Source organism: Stenella coeruleoalba, assembly GCF_951394435.1.
Source record: "Stenella coeruleoalba genome assembly, chromosome: 16".
In the NCBI taxonomy this organism is placed as follows: domain Eukaryota; kingdom Metazoa; phylum Chordata; class Mammalia; order Artiodactyla; family Delphinidae; genus Stenella; species Stenella coeruleoalba.
Window position 1 is genome coordinate 25169824 of NC_137162.1, and position 20501 is coordinate 25190324.

Genomic DNA, 20501 nt, shown 5'->3' on the forward strand with positions numbered 1-20501 from the left:
GTGGCTCTGTGTAGTAATGGAGTTAAGTCCAATTAATACCTGTAAAACCATCAGAAGAGTAACTGGGCAGTTTCTGCCCATTGAAGAGGTGATGCCCCCAATGTGAATGTTTTAAACCACATGCCTGGAACTTAGAACTAAATTTCTAAGAGAAATCATTCTCTCAGTGGTGCTTATGCTTCCAGAAGAGCCTATGAAGCTCATAATGTAAGAGAACTGACATACCTAGGATCTACCCACGTATGCATTTTGAGTATGGAGTGGGCAGAGTGAAGGACGGAATATAGCACCCAAGGCAGGGCGGGGGCTGCAGAGGGCTGGCCTCAGGCAGACCTTGCCTTTGGTGGTCTCTATCCTCCCTTCCTTCCTTGCCCCTCTTCCCCCAGTGCCGGTGCTTTCAAGCTTCCCTTCCCCTCCCTGGGACCTCCTCCTCCAGCAGTGTTCCACAATTCAAAATTACAGTTGTTCCTCGGGGTCCGTGGGGCGTTGGTTCCATGACCCCCAATGGACACCCAAATCCTGGGATGCTCAAGGCCCTTACATAAAATCGTAGTGCAGTTGGCCCTCCACATCCAGGGATGCGGAACCTGCGCACATGGAAGGACAACTGCCTCTTCCATTCGTATTCCCCGATCCAAACGGACCTCAATACAGCCAGCAACCACACTCCTGGGCTTTCTCCAGTCTCAAATAGCAGTTAAGAAAGAAGCTCCTTGAACGAGTTTATACTAACAGGGAAATGACTGAGAGGCCCTAGCCTTCCCCCAGGAAGCCGTTCAACTCAAAGAAATCTCCTCAGCTGGTAGGATTTCAGTGGGATTCCACATGTAGTGAAATGACCATGAGCAATGGGGAAACCAGGGAGGTCCGGCCTCAGCCTTACCTCCAGGTTCCACTCACCTGCACCCTCCTATTCTCTTCTGCCCTGAGAGACCCTTTCCAGTGTCACCGAGGGAGGGCCTAGCAGTATGGGAGTGAGAGGATGGAAGTGGTGGAATGGCAGTCTTTTGTACGTATGGGTCCGTGGTGAGCGGGGTTTTGTAGGGACTGGGAACAGTGCATCTTCCAAGTGTAGTAGCTCAGCGGGAGGAGAAGTGAGGGTCTGGAGAGGAGGCCAGCTCGACCAGGGTGTTGGAGGAGACTTGGAAGAGCAGGAGAGGGGGTCTTGGAGAGTAGGAGCCCCCCCATCCAGGAGACGATAGAGACCTGGGTTTGAATGCCAGCCCATCACTTCCTACGTTGGGTCCTGGGCCGCTTACTCAGTGGCTCAGTTCACTCATCTGGGAAATGGAGATAATGTCTCCTAGAGCCAAAGTGGGAAGCTCCCACCCTGGCACATGGTAGGGCCCCAGCGATCCTCCCAGCTCACTGGCCCGTCTGCCCCTTCCCCCAGGTCATCGACAAGAACTCGGGTGGCTGGTGGTACGTGCAGATCGGTGAGAAGGAGGGCTGGGCCCCCGCGTCGTACATCGATAAGCGCAGGAAGCCCAACCTGAGCCGCCGCACGAGCACTCTGACGCGGCCCAAGGTGCCCCCACCGGCACCGCCCAGCAAGCCCAAGGAGGCCGAGGAGGGTCTGGCGGGTGCTGGTGAGAGCCAGGACTCCCCGCTGAGGCTCAGGTACGAGGAGCCCGAGTATGACATCCCTGCCTTTGGCTTCGACTCAGAGCCAGAGCTGAGTGAGGAGCCCGCAGAGGACGGCAGCTCGGGGGACAGGCGGCCCGGCCAGCCCCACAAGCCCTCGCCCGCCTTCTCGCTGCAGCGCGCCCGCTTCAAGGTGGGCGGATCTGCAGAGGACGTGGCCCTGGAGGAGGAGACCATCTATGAGAACGAGGGCTTCCGGGCATGTGCAGAGGACGCCCTGTCGGCCAGGCGCTCCTCCCGGGACAGCGACTCCCCAGGCGGCTCCCCGCTGTCCCTTGCCAGGAAAAACTCCCCCAGATCGGGCTCCCCCAAATCGTCGTCGCTCTTGAAGCTCAAGGCAGAGAAGAACGCCCAGGCGGAACTGGGGAAGAACCACTCCTCGGCCTCCTTTTCCTCGTCCATCACCATCAACACCACCTGCTCTTCCTCTTCCTCCTCTTCCTCCTCGTCCTTGTCCAAGAACAGTGAGGACCTGAAGCGCCGTTCTGCCTCGGACGCAGGCATCCGCGGCGCTCCCAAGGTCGGAGCGAGGAAGGATGCTGACCCGAAGACTGGGCTGACCTCCTGTGCCCGGGCCAAGCCATCAGTTCGGCCCAAGCCGTTCCTGAACCGCACAGAGTCCCAGAGTCAGGAGAAGATGGACATCAGCACTTTACGGCGCCAGCTGAGGCCCACTGGCCAGCTCCGGGGCGGCCTCAAGGGCTCCAAGAGCGAGGATTCGGAGCTGCCCCCCCAGATGGCCTTCGAGGGTCCCGGTGAGGGGTCCAGGAGAGGCTCGGCCGACCTCATCACCCTCCCTGCCGCCACGCCCCCGTGTCCCACCAAGAAGGGGTGGGAAGGGCAGGCCACCTCCTACACGACATGTAGTGCCTACCAAAAGGTCCAGGACTCGGAGATCAGCTTCCCGGCAGGCGTGGAGGTGCAGGTGCTTGAGAAGCTGGAAAGTGGCTGGTGGTACGTGAGGTTTGGGGAGCTGGAGGGCTGGGCCCCCTCCCACTATCTGGTGCTCGGTGAGAACGAGCAATTCGACCCCCCTGGCAAAGAGCTGGACACAGTGGCCACCAAGAGCAAGCAGAACGAGGGCAAGTCAGACAGCCTGGAAAAGATCGAGAAGCGGGTCCAAGCGCTGAACACCGTCAACCAGAGCAAAAGGGCCACGCCACCCATCCCCTCCAAGCCTCCCGGCGGCTTCGTCAAGACCTCGGGCGCCGGGGCGGTGAAGATGAGGAATGGCGTGCGGCAGGTGGCCGTGAGGCCCCAGTCGGTGTTCGTGTCCCCACCGCCCAAGGACAGCAACCTGTCCTGTGCCCTGAGGAGGAATGAGTCGCTGACGGCCACCGACGGCCTCCGAGGCGTCCGCCGGAACTCCTCCTTCAGCACTGCCCGCTCGGCAGCCGCAGAAGCCAAGGGCCGCCTGGTCGAACGGGCCGCCAGCCAGGGCTCGGACCCTCCTCTGCTGCCCACTCAGCGCAACGGCATCCCGGTGTCCCCTGTGCGCCCCAAGCCCATTGAGAAGTCCCAGTTCATCCACAACAACCTCAAAGATGTGTACGTCTCGATCGCAGACTACGAGGGGGATGAGGAGACGGCGGGCTTCCAGGAGGGCGTGTCCATGGAGGTCCTGGAGAGGAACCCCAACGGCTGGTGGTACTGCCAGATTCTGGACGGGGTGAAGCCCTTCAAAGGCTGGGTGCCCTCCAACTACCTGGAGAAAAAGAACTAATGAGGAGTGGTGGGGGGCCTAAGTCCTTGCAGCCTCAGTATGGGTGAGCTGTGAGAGAAGACAAAAGGGAAAGGGAAAATGGGAGGGGGTGGGGAGGACAACGTTAAACCTGCAGAATGTGGGACCTCGAAGATACTCCCCTCCAGGCTGTCCCCCAGCTGGAAGGTAGGGTCTGGTGGGGGCCCACATTGAGCAGGGAGTGGAAGGGGCAGGAGTGTCCTGGGCCTGGGACCGGAGGCAAGAAAGCTGAGCCTCACACGTGCACCTTGGGGACTCTGCTGATGGACTCGGCACCATTTGGGACAGGCCATGTAGGAAACCCCAACTTGTGCCTTGGCTGCAAATCTGGAAAAGGTGTGGTTGTGCGGGCCTCCTGTGCCCTGCCCCTGCCTAGCCTGGCTTCCGTTGCTGGCATCTTGTACCCCGGAAGTAGCCCTTGTATCATCCTAATCTATGTTTGTGAGTTACGCTGGTTTCCCAGGAATCTCTGCCGCCTGCCATGGGTGGGTGTGGTAGGAGATACCACTGGCCCTGGGGCTGGGAGGCATCTCCTGTGAGCTCAGGCTGTCCCTGGGCCAGGCCACTGTTTCTTGTTAGTTGAAGAAAAAGCAGTTCCCCAGCTGCCAGCAAGGACCACCGTTCTTAGCCGTCACTGCTGCTGGCCTTGAGAAGAGAGGCTGCCCTGCCTGGGGCACCCCCGTGGAGGACCACCAGCTCCAGTGTTCACAGAGAGGGCAGGTAGAGCCGTCGGTCTTTTCACAGTCTGCACAGACTTTATTTTGGATATTTCTGGGTGGGCAGTTCTTTGCAAGTTTTGGGAGAGGTGTATTGCTTTGGGCCTTCTATGTCAGGCCTTGGGTTTTGGTCTTACTTTAGGAGTTGTTTGGGGACCCAAGGGCGGTCAGCCTCACGGGATGGGATGGGTAGTGGATGGACTTTCTATCATACTCTTGTGGGGAGGTGGTTTGGTTTGTGTTTTGCATTCTTCCCTCCACAAGCCAAAGTCGCTTCATTTGGTTTCCACTGTGTGGACAGTACCGGTGCTTGCCAGAGGGATCTCGGGCTGGAGGAGCCCTGGTCCCAGCCGTGGCAAAGCAGAGACGCTGCTCTCCTGGTTCTTGTGCAACCTCAGCAGGGCAGAACCCTCAGCAGGGAGGCGGGTGGTGTTCAGGAGAGGGGCAGCGAACGTTCCCCTGCCTGGGCAGGGCCCGAAGCCTTATGTGAAGGCTGTGGAGCAGCAGCCATTGCCCTCACCCTGGGCCCAGGGGAACCTGCTGGGCGGACACCACCAGGCACCCCCTGGCCTGCAAGCAATATCGCAGGTGCCCGAGGAGGCGAAGATCCCTGGGCCAGGAGCCAACCTGGTCTTTCCGAGGGGCAGTGCCCCTGCAAAGAGAGAAGGGAGAGAATGACGTCCCTGTCAACTCTGGGTGGTGTCTTTCAGTCGACACTTCAGAGGCCAAACTGGCTTCCCCAAGGACTCACTCTTCACTGGGAGTGGATTTCCACACGTGCCTTTGATTGTGGACAGATCAGGCTTCACAGCCCCCGACTCAGCTGCCAGATCCTGGACTAAGGAGGAAAGGCCCTCCCTCCGCCCACACTCCCCCCGCCCCCCAGGCAGCGTATGATGCCTGAAGAACAGCGGGGGACCCGCGCCTCGTGCCCTCAGCCCCCAGCCGCCCTGCCCTCCTCCTTCGCCGTACACTGACGCCTGGCAGCTCTAGCAAACTGCTCCCGTTCTATGTTGAAAAGGCCGTGGTGAGATTTTGCTTCCTTTTGTTTGTTTAAAATTAAAATTAGTTACTATTTTCTTCTGCTGGACAGTATTAAATAGAGCAGGATGTTGAGTTATCTGCTAGATTGCAGTACTAATGGTAGTGTTGTAGTGTCTTCATATTAATATTATTTGGACTTATTTGAACAATAATGATAAAGAAGTGGTTCATTATTTTTTAATTAATGCACTTTAATACGGTGGAATGGAAAGAAACCCAGAGAGCAAAGTGCATTACTTAAAGATGCAGTATATACTTTTCTCATTTTTAAGCAGCACATATTTATTAAAAGAAAAAAAAGTAATTTATGATTATTTAAAATAAAATTTAAAAGTAGAGTGATTGTCGGGTTAAAGGACCTTCCACGTAGCTATCTTCCAGGGGGATGGCCCCAGCGGCCTCACTCCTCAATGTCTGCACTGAGCCAGTTCAATCAGTAACACGCCAGCCAGGCCAGGAAGGAGTGCAGGACGCATCTGCTAAGCACAGAGCATCTCAGTCGGACTGGACCACAGTGCTCCCCAGAGCCTATCTTTCCCTGCCCTTCCTCACTGCACTGCCTTGTGGGACTCTCCACCACCCACAAGGCAGATGTTCTCCCAGCCCCCCAAGGACCCTCTCTCCTTAATCCCCAGTGCCCTTAAGTGAGTCATTGTAAGTGACCTTCAGGGTCACTCCATCCCATACCCTCTTGTTACTGCAGCCCAAAGACAGGAATTAGCTTTCCCCAAATCACATAGCTAGTTAACGGCAGACCTCCCCACTGCATCCACCCCTGCACTCCTCCCCAGCCCCGCTAGAGTTTATAGTGTGGTCATCATGTTTACAATGTGACATCCAGCCCCGAGGATGGCTGGGGGTTGCTCAGGCATCCAGGAAAAGTAGAGAATGCTGCCACCTGGTGACAGCATGTAGCTTTGGGCAGTGAACAGGGATTGCCATGCCCCGTCTTCGCCCCTTGCCCCTCACCATCACCCCCTTACAGCACAGCACAAACCCTGCAAACCCAAAGAGAATATTAATACTTGAAGCAAGAAGGGTGCATGCCAGTCCCTCTCAGACATGGCCAGGGGATGCCAGGCCTTGTGCCCCTGGACTCCTAGCCCTGCCCAGGGCAAGAGGGCTTTTCCCTAGAGCTACTGAGCTGCTTTGTGACGTTGGAGGGTACTTCTGGCAGCAGGTAGAGGAGGGAGGGGTCTGTGGCTCTGACCCATCTGGAGGAAAACCAGATCGGACTTTAAAAGGTTTAAAAAAAAAAAAATCTCAGCAGTGTCCAAACCTAGTTTTCCATTAGTTGCGATTGAAAATGTGAAATGACGTTGTATTGCTGTATACTGCAACTTTAATCAAAATGAGCCCTTCTGAGGTCATTATTGAGGTTTATATAATGCCCGAAGATGCATCATTTGGTGCTTTTCCTTTCAGTTTAAAGACTTTTTTCTTTTATTACAAGGGAAAAAGATGTCTTCATCTCTCTCCCACTTTGTAACAGGGGCCTGGCTGGGCTCCCTGGCCCCATCATGCTGTTCCCACTAGGCCAAGGGACCCCGAGGGTGGCAAGAGGGAGCTGGGGGGGCAGCCTGAACAGCAGGTGTGCCATCTGCCCCAGCTGTGGCTGGGCCCTCTGGCCAGCCTTCAGCCCGTTCACCCCCAGCCTAGCCCCACAGGGTCCTCTCTCTTCCTCCTCCATGCTCCATCTTGACGAAGGCATTATATAGAATCGTTTTAATCACTTTCAGATGTTAGAGCAGCGTATTTTACTGGCATTTATATCCATTGCTTTCCTCAGCAAGGCATGTTACTGTTATCATCTAAGGAAAAAAGACAAGGGAATTTCGGTCAAGCATTATTTTCATATTACTAGTATTTGCAGAATAGGTGTAGAACTATTTAAGTTTAGACCTTGGTTTGGTAGTTTGTTTTGTTTTTATGGAAAAAAAGATAAAGTAACCCCTACTTTTCCTGTTTTTGTATTTAACTAATATATTATTTCTTTAAGGTTACTCACTTCCCCTACCCGCTCCAAATACTTTGCATTCTCAATCGAAAATGAAAACAATCTGAGAGACAGGAAAAGTGCAATATTATCAAGAGGGATGCCAGGGCTTGTTGGGATGGTGGCGGGAGAGCCAGCAACCCCGTCTCTCGCTAGGGGAGGTGGGGCTCCTGGAAGAAGTCGTAGCTGTGGAGCCTATAGATGACCTGGGTATTGATTTTTTTACCCCTCCTCCCCTTCCCCCTTCCCTGGCAAGATGGCAGGGGTCCCCGCCAGAGGGCATCCCCTTCTGCTGGGTGTTGTCCGCCCAGAAGAGAGGGATTCAGGGAAGTGGCATGGGGCACTTGGCCTCCCCGGGGCCCCAGCCCCAGGCACAGAGCAAGGGCCTCCAGGAACCGTTCCTTGTTTTCATTTCCGTTGTTTTTCAGCCAGCTGCTCAGAAAGACCTGTCCCCAAAATAACCCTTGGCAGCCCTCTCACGCCAATCTCTTGATGTTTGGGCCATGATCCTTTCGATGTATGTTTGAGTCTTTCTAAAACTACGTAACCTCAAGTTCAGTTTATGGGCAGGAACCCTCGATGTAATCAAACCCTTCCGGAGGGATGTGGGTGCCTTGAGCCCAGCGTTCCCCAGTGACGCACCGATTCCCACAAGCCTGCAGCTGGGCCTGGTGCTGAGCCAGGGCCACCCGTTCATCTCAATGACTTCAGCCCGAGCAAGGCGCGAGCCCTGCCTCTGCTCAACACCCCGACAGTCCCCAGAAGGGCCTGGAGAAGCGTCGGAGGAGCCTGCTGAGGTCCCTGCAGACAGAACTTCCCACGACAGGTACCAAGCCGCCGCCTCCTACCTGGGTGCCAGTAGAGAGGGGACAGGACGGGAAGTCTCTGGGTCCAAAGCTCTGCCCCTCAAGGCGACAGGGACATCCTTGCGGGCTCATCCCCTCCACCTCCAGTACTGTACGCTTGCTGCTCCATCCCGTTCGGTGAATTTCTGTACAAATAGGAACCTGGCGCCCAGAGTGGGACCGCGCCCCCGTGTGGGGGTGGCTCTCCTTGGAGTGTATACGTCTATAGGTCCAATCTTCAAGAATCCCGATGCAGAGCTCTCTGGAAAGAGAACCATCCACAGTGCTAAAGAATTAAGATTCCCTCACTTTTTTGAGGGCTGTGTGTTGTTGAGGTAGAGAGAGAGTGTGTGTGTGTGTGTGTGTGTGTGCATTCGAGTGCGTTATGTGAGAGTGTTGGTCATTTCCCACTTGAACTAAAGAACATGGGATTAGAGGAAAAACATACTGGGCAAGCTGTCTCCATTGAACAAGTCCTTGGCATTGGGCAGGCCCCAAAGGACTCACAGCTTCTGGCAGCAAGCGTATGTGTTATTCACACGTGTAATTCTGGCTGGAGAGTGCAATGTGTCTTTTTTTTTTTTTGGTAATTATTTTATTAAGTATTTAGTTGGAAACTTCACACTGGCATTAACAGATCTAGCAGAAGCAGCCTAGGCCATCGTCCCGGGCTCCAAAATGAAGATGTGGAAAGGTGCCGCCACTGGGTGTGGAAGTGCCGAGGCGGTCAGATGGGGCTGCCACCCGCAGTGTCTCTAGTAGGCTGACTCCCAGCCTTTGCCATGCATATCGCCACTGTGGGAATCCCCATGTCAGGAGAGCAGCTGGCCCTCAGTTCTTATATTGCTGAGGGTGGATCAGGCTGGTCGGGGCGAGAAATTGGTCACCGTGAGCTCAGTGGACCTACCCGTGCGGGTACGTCAGCACCCCGGGTCTAGACTGCAGGCCTGACTGAACGCTTCATGGGAATCATGTGGAGGGCTCCCCCTTGACATTACTGAGCTTTTTGTCTAAATCATGATCTCTGGTTGGGGCAGCCCCTGGTTCTCAAGCTCTGTGATCAGAGCCAGTGACACAACAGGGTCAGTGACCTATAGCTGCACTTCAGGAAGAAGAGTCCCACTGATAATAGCATCCCTCCTGTTTTGTCCTGCGCACCTGGGTCCTCAGGCCAGAAGTTGGGCACACTGGTGCTTATAGACTGGGTAGAGGACTCTGTCTTCCTGGGCCTTGGTCCCAAGCTGCCTATAATGTTGGTTTTACCATGCCATCCCCCTTCCCGGAGCCTATCTTTTTAACCTTGAGTTTGCACTTGACCTTGACAATCAGCCCCCTCTCCCATTCCAGAACTTAGTGGCCTTAGAGAATGGGTCCCTACGATGAAGGTCCCTCCTTTGTTCCCATTTCCATCCTAGCTAATGGGCTGGACCTCAGGAGGCAAGAGAGAAAGGAAGAATTGTCGTTTTAAAGCAAAAGTATGGATCGAGCACGTTGGAGGTGAGTGAGAGGCACGTCGGCAAGATGAGTGTGCGCGTGTTTGGGGTGGCTGGGGTTTACCGCCCCTTCCCCAAGAAGGAGGCTTCCAGAGAGGAGGTCTGCTAGGCAGAAAGGGAAGAGTATGAGAAGGTTGAGAGAGGGTTTGGAGTCTGGAGTTTTGTCTTTATTAGAAAGGAGGAGGAAGTCTACTCTGAGTGTTTCAGGCAGAAGACAGCAGGTAGGGAGGGAGTTTAGTGATTCACCCAAGGGTCCAGCCAGAACAGGTTGGGAAAGCCCCAAGATTTGGCTGTTAGAAGAAGGTGGCCTCAGGAAACAGCTACTTGCTGGGCCACAAGCTGGGTCCCCAGCGGGTTCTTAATGGTCATTGATTTACTTAGTGGAAAGCGGGAAGTTGCCAGCAACAAACCAGTCTTCGAGTTTGAGGCCCTGGCTCCAGAACATTCATCCATCTCTCCGTTTCCAGGCTGGGTTTCCCCGCCTCCCTTTGTCCAATCCAGAGCTAGCCTCTCAAATTGCTTGAATCAGAGACCAGTGACCGTAATGGGTCATGTAGTTGGGACCCACCACCCCCAAACTGGAACCTTGGGGTCCAGACACCATCAAGCATATCTGGGAGGAAGACAACTTCGTTTGCTCTTCTGTTGACACCAGTTCTTCTTAAGTAGCTCTAATGATGCCTGTGGTGGTTCAGTTTGCTGAGCCTGCCTCAGTGGTGTGACTCAGAAGATGGAGTGCAATGCACTCATCGTGTTTAGTGGCCTGTGATCAAGGCATACTGCTCTTAAGCATTTCAGAGAAAGAAGGGTAAACAGAGCCACGGTTCTTGAATCTACAGCTTGTTCTCTGCAACAGGTTTTCATTAAATCCAGGACACGGGATGGCAAAAGGGTTTCAGGGCCAGTTTACAGGAGGTCTGCATGAAGGGGACTTCTGAACAAGGCAGGTGTTAGTGGCAGGTTCGTGAAGCGTGGGTTTGTGCACTGCATGGTTGCATGTGAACTGCTGGATGCCTCTGGGGCACTCCTCACGGTGTCCACTCAACCCCTCCCAGCTCCTAGAGGGGTCTGTGGGGTCTGAAGGAGGTTGTTCCCTCTTCCCCCTCAGCAGAGAAATTTAAGGGCAGTGCTGTCAATCTGAGTGCTAAAAAATTTCCAGGCTCAATGGTGGTGCTAAACTCTCTCCATGTTTCTAATATTTTTAATAGTGGGTTTTGTTTTTTTTTGAATTGTTCTCATCACAAAAATGCAGCGTCCTCGGGGAAGGGACCCAGCCCCTTGACCTGCCGCTTTCCAGGTGTCTTTTATCATTTTGACGGGATTCTTTGGTCTGCAGAAAATACTCTGTCTTGGCATGCTTCTAGACTGTAAGATTTGGGTTGTTTTGTATTTTGTTTATGTTTACATGCATCTTGTATTTCCCTGAAAACTAAATAAAGTTTTTGCCTTTTTAACTGAACAGAATCACCTCCTGATTCTCCCTGCCACAAGGAAACATATCCAGCTGAGTGGCAAAAGCCACGTCACCCCAAATGAAACATGACCTGCAGGGTCCGGGCCCTCTGAGGACACTGGAGGGGTGGGGGGACAGGTAAGTTCCCACTGTTGCCGGTGAGAAGCGTGCTCGAGCCCCTCCACCCCTCCCCCACCTTTGGGAGGCTTTCTGGGCAGTGGCCAAGGCTTTTAGAGAGGGATACAGATCTTGGGGCCAAAGAGCCACATTCAGTGGGCCTACATGGCCCCTCAGCTTAGAGCCCCTGACCCGCCCCTACTTTTGCTGGACTCCAGTAAGCAGGGCTGGGCAGTCCTGGGGTGGGGAGTAGCCCATGGCTGTTCAAGGCCAAGCAGAGGCTGGGCAGCTAGAGCATCCTCCCAGGAGAGAGGAAGGCAAGCGGCCCATGTCCCTCTGAGGCCCAGCCTGCCAAATGAGTTCAACTCCCACATCGTGCCCAGACCCCGTCCAGCGCTCCAGCTTCTACCGCCACCCAGGGGTGCTCAGCCCATCTAGAAAGTTTTTCCGAAGGTCCCTGACCGAGGCCTCCCTTTTCAGCCCAGCTGTGCCACTCATTTGGCATAGGCCTCCTCACCGACCAGTGGGAGCAGCAGCGGAGCTTCCAGGTCTGGGCTTCGGGTGAGAGCCGGGCAGGCCCTGTTCTGGGGAGCTCAGCACAGTGCCTGCCGCCCCTTAGCCCCTAGGTGGCGCTGCCCCTCCACAGAGGTTGCACTCCAGATTTAGACCCGGCTCAGCCTCGGGAGTGCCACGGACCCAGGGACCTGAGGCCACCGAGGGGCAGTAGCGTCTCCCTTTCAGCTTACAGTGGGGCTCGCCTGGCATTCTGCTTGGATAGCCCCTGCTATCCAAGCCCCAGGTCACGCTCCAGCTGCCTCCCCCTCCCCTGCTCTCTCCAGGGAGTCCTTCCTGATCGTTGACTCCCCTCCTGCACACCCACCTGCCCGCCTGCCCTCCGTCCCCAGCCCTCCAGACTGCACAGCACAGCCCTCAGGCTGGTACGAAATCACCTTTATTCACAATCAGTCACGGTGACCCAGGTTCACAGAGGAGGCAGCAGCTACCCCCAGGCTAGCAGAGACAACAGGACGGTGGCTTCCTCTCCCTGGCGCGCAGGCTGTACAGCCCCTGCACGTAAGAACTCTCCTTGTCTGAGAGGGGACCCCCCGACTGGGTGGGGCCACACCAGCCCCACCTCGCCCCCCCTCCCACAGAAGGGGTCTACAGGGTCAGTGGGGAGGGGAGACCCATGGTAGGACTGTGGCTTCCCGGCCAGGCAGGTGCAGACAGGGCCCGCCTGGCATCCTGACCCCCTCCCTGTGCTGTCCCACCACCCCACCCCATAGCAGTCCCCACCAGAGAACCCCCGAGAGTCACAAGGAAAGTCCCTCCCGACCCCAACCATCACTTTACCGAGGTGCCAGCTGAGGCTCAGAGAGGCTGTGACCTGGTCGGGGCCACACAACTGGTCAGTGGCCAGGTCCAGAATCCCGCACTCTGCCAGCCATACGGCAAAGCAGTCTCCGACAGGCGTAGAAAACAACCTGAGGGGGCCGAGGGCTGGGAGGCTCGGGGGCAACTAGGCCAGGACTCTGAGAGCTGGCCCCAGCCATGGCCTATCAGGACAGGGCGTGCAGGGCTGAGATGACTATAACCTAAGAGCAGCTGCGGGGGGGACTCCCTCACCCCAGCATCAGGACTAAGAACCTAGAGGTTCTCTTCTTTCCTGGGACCAGAGAGCCTAAGAACAGGTTCCCTACCCCTACAATGATGAGACCAGCTGGCCTTCCCTCCCTCAGCTTGCCCAGAACTTTTTATGTCCTTATGGAGGAGGGAACTCCTGGGCCTCGTGATGTATAATGACCCAATTATGATAACCCTGCTCCAGCCCAAGAAGAAGGGCATTTTGTGGCTCTGGGGTGATCCCCTAGTCCCAGGGCACTGCAGAGGCTCTGCTGCCCTCTCTATAAAAGGGATACAATTTGTCAGAAGGCCTCCCACTTCAGCCCCTTTGGAGTTCTACTTCATGGTAAGCAGAGCTGGCTAGGGACTTCTGGGCTGCAGTCTGGGGAAGATTTTGAGTGATGACTACCTCTGCTGACCCCTCTAACCAGGCACCCCGCCCACCAGGACAGCATTTCTAGGGGTCTGGGGGATGGGAATTCAGTCCCGCCCCCCTGCCAAATAACCCCTACAAACCCAATAAATAAATAAGTTAAAATACGGAAAAAGCCTCTTCTTACTCCAGGGAGCCCCCTACTCCCAACCCAGGGCCCTGCCCTCTCCTGGGGATGCTACAGCCTCTATGAGTACCAGCCCGGCCCAGAATAGCACTGAAATGGGGGAGGAGAGGTCACAGAGGGTAGCTGCAAACCTGTTCTTCAGAGACCCCTGACAGAAGACAGACTCTCCAGCCCACACCAAGACAGGCTATGACCAGAAAGGGGCCCTCCACATCTCAACCAGGCCAGGGGGCTAGGGACCCAGAGCCTGGAGGCTTCTGTAGCCTGTCTGTCCACCCACCCAGGGGGAGGGGGAGACGGACATGGCATGGAGGCTGCAGCCTGCCCAGGATGAGAGGTATCCACTGGCCTTCTTACCCCTGGCTTCCAGGCCCAAGGCGCAAGGAAGAAAGGAAGGAGAAGGTAGGTGTAGGTCAGAGAGTAAGGCAGCAGCTCAGGAGCTGCCGGCCTAGGGCTGCTGTTGCACAGGTTGTGCACTGCTCAAGGGCAGTTGGCTGAGGGAGAAAACAGAGGCTGAAGTCCAAGTCCACACTCCACTAGCCAAGCCACATGTCTGGGCTCAGGGCCACATCTGCCCAGAGGAAGGGACACACTTTCTAATTCTCACAAAGGTGCCACACAGGCTAGAAGGACCTCCTGGGAATCTACCCCGGATGGGGAAGGATCAGGAGAAGCTGAGACCCCAGTTTAGCCCCTCGGCGTGCAGGGAAGAGCAGGCAGTTTGCTTTTGCCCCCACCTCCCTGCCTGATACCCCTTCCTCCCCCAAACCTTTAGGGGCTGTTTCCCATGTTTAATGAGAAGGGAAAAGAATTTCCAAAATGAGGAAGAAGAGAAGGGGCCCTGTTGACTTGCCCCTCAGGTAGAGCTGGGCCGGGGTCTGCGGAGGTGGGCGTGAGGGGTAGGGCACCACGACGGGCTAGGAGCTGCGGTAGGTCTTGATGATGTCCTTGATGGGGCGGCGGCAGATGGGGCAGCAGGCGTGTAGAGCCTTCTTGAGGCGCAGGCCACAGGCATAGCAGAGGCACATGTGGCCGCATGTGTAGATGACCGTGTCCACCACGTGCTCATAGCAAATGGTGCACTCATCGCTCCACGGGCCCCCGCCTGGAGTCACTGGCGACTCTGGCAGGCTCACAGGTGAGTTGGGGGCCGTCCCTGGGGGCAAGGGGAAAGCAGTCAGGAGGAGACATGGCCCAGTCTGGTCCCAGGTTCATGAAGAGAGCCCCCTGGCCTCTCCCCCTCCATTTATCAGGATCGGCCTGTCTAACCTACCACCCAACTTCCTGGGCACAAGAGAGGAGAGGATACACTCTGGACAGCCCCACTTCTGGCCCCTCGGTGCCCAGACCAGGGGCCAGGGTGTCCATGAGGCATTGAGAGGAGGAGGGAGGGATGGAGGAAGGAAGGGGGCCCAAAACCATTTAAGGAAGGCCCCTCCTGAGTTACCCTTTGGTGTTCTTTGTGCTAAAGAAGTCCTTTGGAGAAAGCTGCCCAGCCGGGGGAAAGGATGGGATACACCCGGAAATTAGCACTCAACCAGGGTTCACTGGGCCCATCTCCAGGGCCCAGTCCTGATACAGAGGCTGCAGGCCTGCCTCAGCCAGGGCAAGGGTGGGGATGGGGTCCTCAGGGTGGGAGGCCTGGCATGGTCACCATGGAACTGGAGGGGTCAGCCTACTTACCGCCAGCAGAGTTCCCCAGAGGTCCAGAGCTGCATGTGCTGAGCAAGGGGTCAGAGAGGCGGATGCCCAGGGCGCTGGGCGAGGTTGGTGTGGAGGCAGGGGAGCAGGAGAGTGACGGGATGCCCCGCTCTGCCAGGATGGTGGAGCCTGCAGAAAGGGTGGGAAAGAGGGAGGGACACACTAGCCACTCAGAGGCCACTGGGAGAAAGCGCGAATCTCCACCCCTCTATTAGGTTCCCAGCCTGACCACACGGCCCAGCCATAAGGCTCAGGGTGGGACTCCACCGACTGGCTCAGCACCCTGCCCCAGCTCTCTGTTCCCGCCTACAAATTGGAGGGCCACACGCATCATGCTCTGGTGTTACTGCATCTGCCGTCTCCAAACAAGCCCCCTGCCTAGAATCCCACCTCCACCCTTCCCTATGCTTCCCTCACCTTCAAGGTTTCCCATGCCAGAGAACAAAGTCGCCGTCCTCCCACCTAGCATGGCCCTTCAAGCCCTGGCCTCACCATCCTAGTCAGAGCCCCGTGCTATCACCCCCTTTCTCCTCTGCATTGGCACCTTCGAAATACTCCACACCATCTCCCACACTTGATCTGCCCAACCTTCTTTCCTTCCTTTCTTCCCTCACTTTCCTCTTCCCTTCCATCCCTCCCTGCCTCCTCCCTTCAACAAGTCCTTGCTGACAGCCTACCAGGTACCAGACACTGTGTATATATAAAACTGGGAATGAGGCAGACAGAGCCTTTGCCTTCAAAGAGCTAACTGTCCAGGGAGCCTCTTGGGGCTATCCTCAACCCCCTCCTCTGGACAGCCTTGACCCCACCCCCCCGACAACCACATATCTCTATCTAGCACTGACCAGCCACACACGCCATGCATGGAAATAAAAAACCACAGAGGATAGGAAATTATTTGTTCTTTGCCCAGGAACGTAACTTTGTTTCCCTACTTAAACCTTGAGCTTCCTGAAAGCAGGAAGTCTGATTCACCTGTAAGTCTCCCACAGGCCCTAACATAATGCCCTACACATAAATAAGTGCCCAGTGAGATATTTTTTATTACTAGTTATTCATTCTAATTCACTTAATAGTCACTGTTTCTAAGAATATTCATTAGCTGTCCATAGGATTTCTCTTATTATTGTTAACAGATTTCAAGTTAATTATCATCCCCTTTCAGAAATTTATAACTTCTATTTGATTTTCTTGCTTTATTGCACTGGTTAGCATTTTTGGAACAATACTATAAGGCATCTCTATCATATTCCTGACTTTAATAAGAGTATTTCTAATGTTTCACCATTAAGCATGAAATTGACTGTAGTTTTGGAGTGAAGGAAATATCTTTTCATTCTTACTTCACTTAGGCCTTCAACAAAGCAAAGCATTCCTCTATAAGGTAAATAATTATCCTTCACACATTGTTACTGATTTGTTTTTCCTTTAAAGTCAGTCAGGATCCCCTAACACCAATTTGTTAGTTGAGATGCCCTATTCTCCAAACAGCTCAGGAGCATCTGTTTAGCATATATTAAATTCTCAATGGTTATTCTTCAACACCCACCTTGACCTACTTCCCTTTGGAGACATTTAAGTCCTGGGTTGTTTCTGTTTGTTTTTAAGCTTCTCCTTTGCTCCAGTCTAGTAAGCTTCTTTGGGCAACAGAAGCTTCACTGGAAAGCTACTTATCTATTATTAGATGGTGCTGAGGCAAGAGAGTACCTTGCCATTATGTTACTTCCTTCATCTGAGGAACAGTGTCTCCTGGTGAATGTAGCCAAATATCTGTGTACCTCAACCTGATTTTTTTTTTCTGCACCCCAGTCCGATTTGTTTTTATTCCATCCTGAATTTTCACCCCAATTTCTTTCCTTACTGATTGATGGCTTTTCATCTAGCCTGATTTCTTTTCACCTCCTTCCTGACTTATCTTCCCTCAATCCTAACTTCTTAGCACCCCAGCCCCATTTCTTTTCATTCCTTTTTAAATGTATTTTACACTCCATCTTCATTTGGTCTCTTTCCAGAGGAAGTCTCCACTGATTTTATCTGATTTCACAAAACTCTCACACACTCTCACAATCACCAACAGCATTATATACACAAATACGTATACATTTAGTTACTCACGTGTGCCTAGACACAGTATGCCAATCTTACAGCATAAACTCATGCTCACATACACACAACTACCTTGTCTATGAAGCCTCTTGGGGTGAGGTCTAGGTCAGGGGCTGTGAGACCCAGGGGTCTCCAAATGTGTCTAAGCAAACTTGCTAAGGAAAAAAAAAAATTCAGATGCCCAGGACCTAATCTGAGATCTACAGAATCAAAACCTCTGGAGGTGGGATTCAAGAATCTGCTCTGTAGTAGGTTCTCCGAGTGAGTCTAATGCTGCTGCAGAGCAGACCAGCACTTGGAAAGCACGAACACCTGCTCACTCTGGGGTAACAGAGGTTCCTGAAGATACACGTTAAAAAAAAAAAAGATTTCTGGTCAAACGAGCTTGGAAAAGCTGGACACCATAACCACCACCACCTTCTCCTAAAGGTTCACATTGTATATTAAAGGCTCTGAGAAGTTCTACAGTAAAGAATTGCCTTCTTTTTGTTTTTGCCATACGTGGGCCTCTCACTAGTGTGGCCTCTCCCGTTGCGGAGCACAGGCTCCGGACGCGCAGGCTCAGCGGCCATGGCTCACGGGCCCAGGCGCTCCGCGGCATGTGGGATCTTCCCGGACCGGGGCACGAGCCCGTGTCCCCTGCATCGGCAGGCGGACTCTCAACCACTGCGCCACCAGGGAAGCCCAAGAATCGCCTTCTTTTTAAAAACTCAGTATTTCCCAAACATTTTGGACCCAAGGACCCGTTTTCAATGGACACCTACCCTGCAGAACACTCTGGGAAACATGGCTTACACAAGTCCGCATCACCCAGTCCATTCAAACTCTGTCCATTCAAACCCACGAAGGCCCAGACATCTGCAACCCTCTTTCCTCCAAGGCCCTCTGCTCGGGGATTCCCCACAGACCCCCAATCTAGGCACCACCCTGCAGAGATACCTGGCTACTGACATACCAACCTCTTTTTCTTATTTAGACACACAACCACCCTTAGAGCCTTTATTACCATTTTAGGAGAAATGGAAACTGAACCTCAAGAAGTTTGCTGCTGGTGGAAACCATTTTCTTTTTCCCCATTTTTAAATGGCCACTGGGCAATGTGTAAAAGAACTTTTGACGTATCTGTGGGAATGTGGGTGAATCAGATTCTGAGCGTGAAACTCAATGTTCCCCGCTTTTCTCCTCCTCTCCAGGGTTTATCTGGTGAGATCTGAGAACTATGGACTAGATAATTGAGTCCCACCCAGAACTCATCTTCGGTGTCTGTGACTCCTTGACTAGACCCCATGAAGGGCGGGGTGGGCGCTCTTTCCCCCTACCCAGACACGCCCCTCCTCCAGGAAAGGCTGGGTCTGGAGGCGCCAGCCTCCGGGTGCACCTGGGGGGAGGCGGGCACGTGGCCGGGGGCACTCACCGAGGATGCGGATCTGCGTGATGGCCCCGTGCAGGCCGAAGAGCATCCAAAGCGGCTGCGAGGCGTCCACGCACAGCTGCATGCCCGCCGCGGAGCCATTGTGGCTGAGGTGCAGCTCACCGTCGGGGTTGACCACCAGGCCCAGGATGTCGCCGCTGTGCAGGGGCCCGGGCACGCGGCACACGGCCCAGAACTCCTTACGGTCCACCAGTGCCTCGGGGCTGAAAGGCAGGTCGGCTGGCCGCAGCGTGCCGGGGTCGCACGTGGTGACGCCGAAGGAGAGCGCGCCAGGCCGTGCGCCGCCCGAACGCGTGATCTTGACGAAGATGGTCTCGGCCACGCGCACGGGCCGGCTGGTGAAGACGAGCGCGCGCTCGTCGCGCCCATGCTCCAGGCGCGCCACCGTGTGCTCGTCCAGGATGCGGACGTGTGCGCCGGCGCGCAGCGCGTGGAAGCGCAGGTCGCCGTCGAGCTGCGCTGGCAGAGCGTGGCTGTGCTGGGAGTTGAGCGAGTTCTGCGGGATGGGGCAGCCAGCGGCCGGCGCGGTCTCGTCGCCGTCGGCGCCCGGCACGTTGAGGTCGCACAGGCTCACGGAGAGGCGCGCTTCCTCGGCCTCACGTCGCAGCGACGGCCGCCGCAGGGCGGTGAAAGAGCGCGGCCGCACGCAGTCTGGTAGCACCAGCTCGCTGTCTGCGGCGAGAGGGAGACAGGGTGACCATCACGCGGGCCACAGCGCCCAGTCCCCATCGCCTGCGCACCTCCTCCCACTGGTCTTTAAAGCGCGCAGCAGTAAGACGCACCGGGTTTCTAATGGCACAGAAAACGCTAGGACATAACGTCGTGCAGGACTTCTAACTACGTATTTGTTTAAGCAAAGGATCAAGGCCGGCAGGAAGGACACCAAAACTAAAAATATGATTACTTCTAGATAGTATGCTTATTAAAATTGGATTTTTTTTCTAACTCCTGGGGCCCTCCCTTTTTATCCCAGCAGCCAGAAGAGCACCCAGCACTTAGAAGGCAGCAGTAAATAATATTTGTTGAATGCATGTTGACATCCTACCCGTCTGGGAGGCCAGAGAGAACCCCCCCTCCCTAGAACGCCTCTCTGCACAAATGGCAGAGAGACGTTCTTACCCCAACAATTACCTTGTGAAGTTACAGCCACGGAAGGACATTGAGGCTGAGAAGTGAAGTGAATTTATCCAAGCTATCCTTTCAAAACTGACAACTGGAAATCAAACCCTTTCTCTTTTTACTCATACAAGTAATACAGACTGTATTTTGTAGAAAAGACAGTTCATCAAAAAGAAAAAGTAATCTCCTGTCAGCCCACCATCCATAGGAAAATACTATTAATATTTGGATATATGAGTTTCCAGCCTTTTTTCAATATATTTTAGTTATTTCTTTTTTTAAAACAAAAACTGAATCATGCTATATAAATGGCAGTAGTTTTAAACTATATATCTCTTTGAAAATGTGGCAACTTTTATCTATCTTCTCAGAAAAATGCACGTTCTCCCTAAATTCTGTGGATAATTTCAGGGCATCGACTCCAGGTGAAGAACTCTGCTATACAAATTTTCTTTTCAAAACTAGCTTTTCCATTTACTGTGTCCTGAATACCTTTCTACACTAATAACCATGTTTTTGATACCATACTTTTTTAATGGCTGGTTATCTCTGCTTTATGGAGTACTATAATTTGTAATAAAAGTCATCAGTTGCAATGAATTACCCCTGCATTTCATCCTTAAAGCATCCCATGAAGTTGTTTCCATTGTACAGATAAAGCTCGGAGATGTTATGTGACAGCCACGAAGTGGCAGATCCAGGATTAAAGCAAGATCTGTCCAACTCCCAACGCCACATTCTCCACTTTCGGGCCCTCCTCGTTTACTGAACCCTTTCTGTGGGAGTCCCTAAATTAGGCTAGTACCACCGCAGCTCACATCATGGGCCAATCCCTTCTCAAGAGGCTTTTCTCTGAGCCTCCCCCAGGGAGAATCTGCTTTCTCTCCAGGAACTGAGTAAGGGCTGCTGGA

General features: G+C 54.1%; 2 protein-coding genes across 10 annotated transcripts in view; one reads left to right on the forward strand and one right to left on the reverse strand.

Annotated features, from left to right (window-relative positions):
* The window catches only part of SH3PXD2A (SH3 and PX domains 2A), a 243186-nt gene extending 230892 nt beyond the window's left edge, over nucleotides 1-12294 (forward strand). For 4 of the 8 annotated variants that reach the window (XM_079901013.1, XM_079901014.1, XM_079901010.1 and 1 more), the window contains one exon: nucleotides 1394-10927. In XM_079901013.1, the coding sequence (XP_079757139.1) occupies nucleotides 1394-3367 (1974 nt within the window). In that variant the 3' untranslated portion in view covers nucleotides 3368-10927. The other 4 variants (XR_013824409.1, XR_013824408.1, XR_013824410.1 and 1 more) reach the window with 4 other exon arrangements.
* A 63-nt stretch (nucleotides 12295-12357) lies between these two features.
* NEURL1 (neuralized E3 ubiquitin protein ligase 1) overlaps nucleotides 12358-20501 on the reverse strand; it is a gene marked incomplete at its 5' end in the record, with an annotated part of 75711 nt that continues 67567 nt past the window's right edge. For both annotated transcript variants that reach the window (XM_079899181.1, XM_079899180.1), the window contains 3 exons: nucleotides 12358-14388; nucleotides 14916-15062; nucleotides 18454-19143. In XM_079899181.1, coding sequence (XP_079755307.1) covers nucleotides 14150-14388; nucleotides 14916-15062; nucleotides 18454-19143 — 1076 coding nt within the window. In that variant the 3' untranslated portion in view covers nucleotides 12358-14149. The remainder of the gene's footprint in view (nucleotides 14389-14915; nucleotides 15063-18453; nucleotides 19144-20501) is intronic.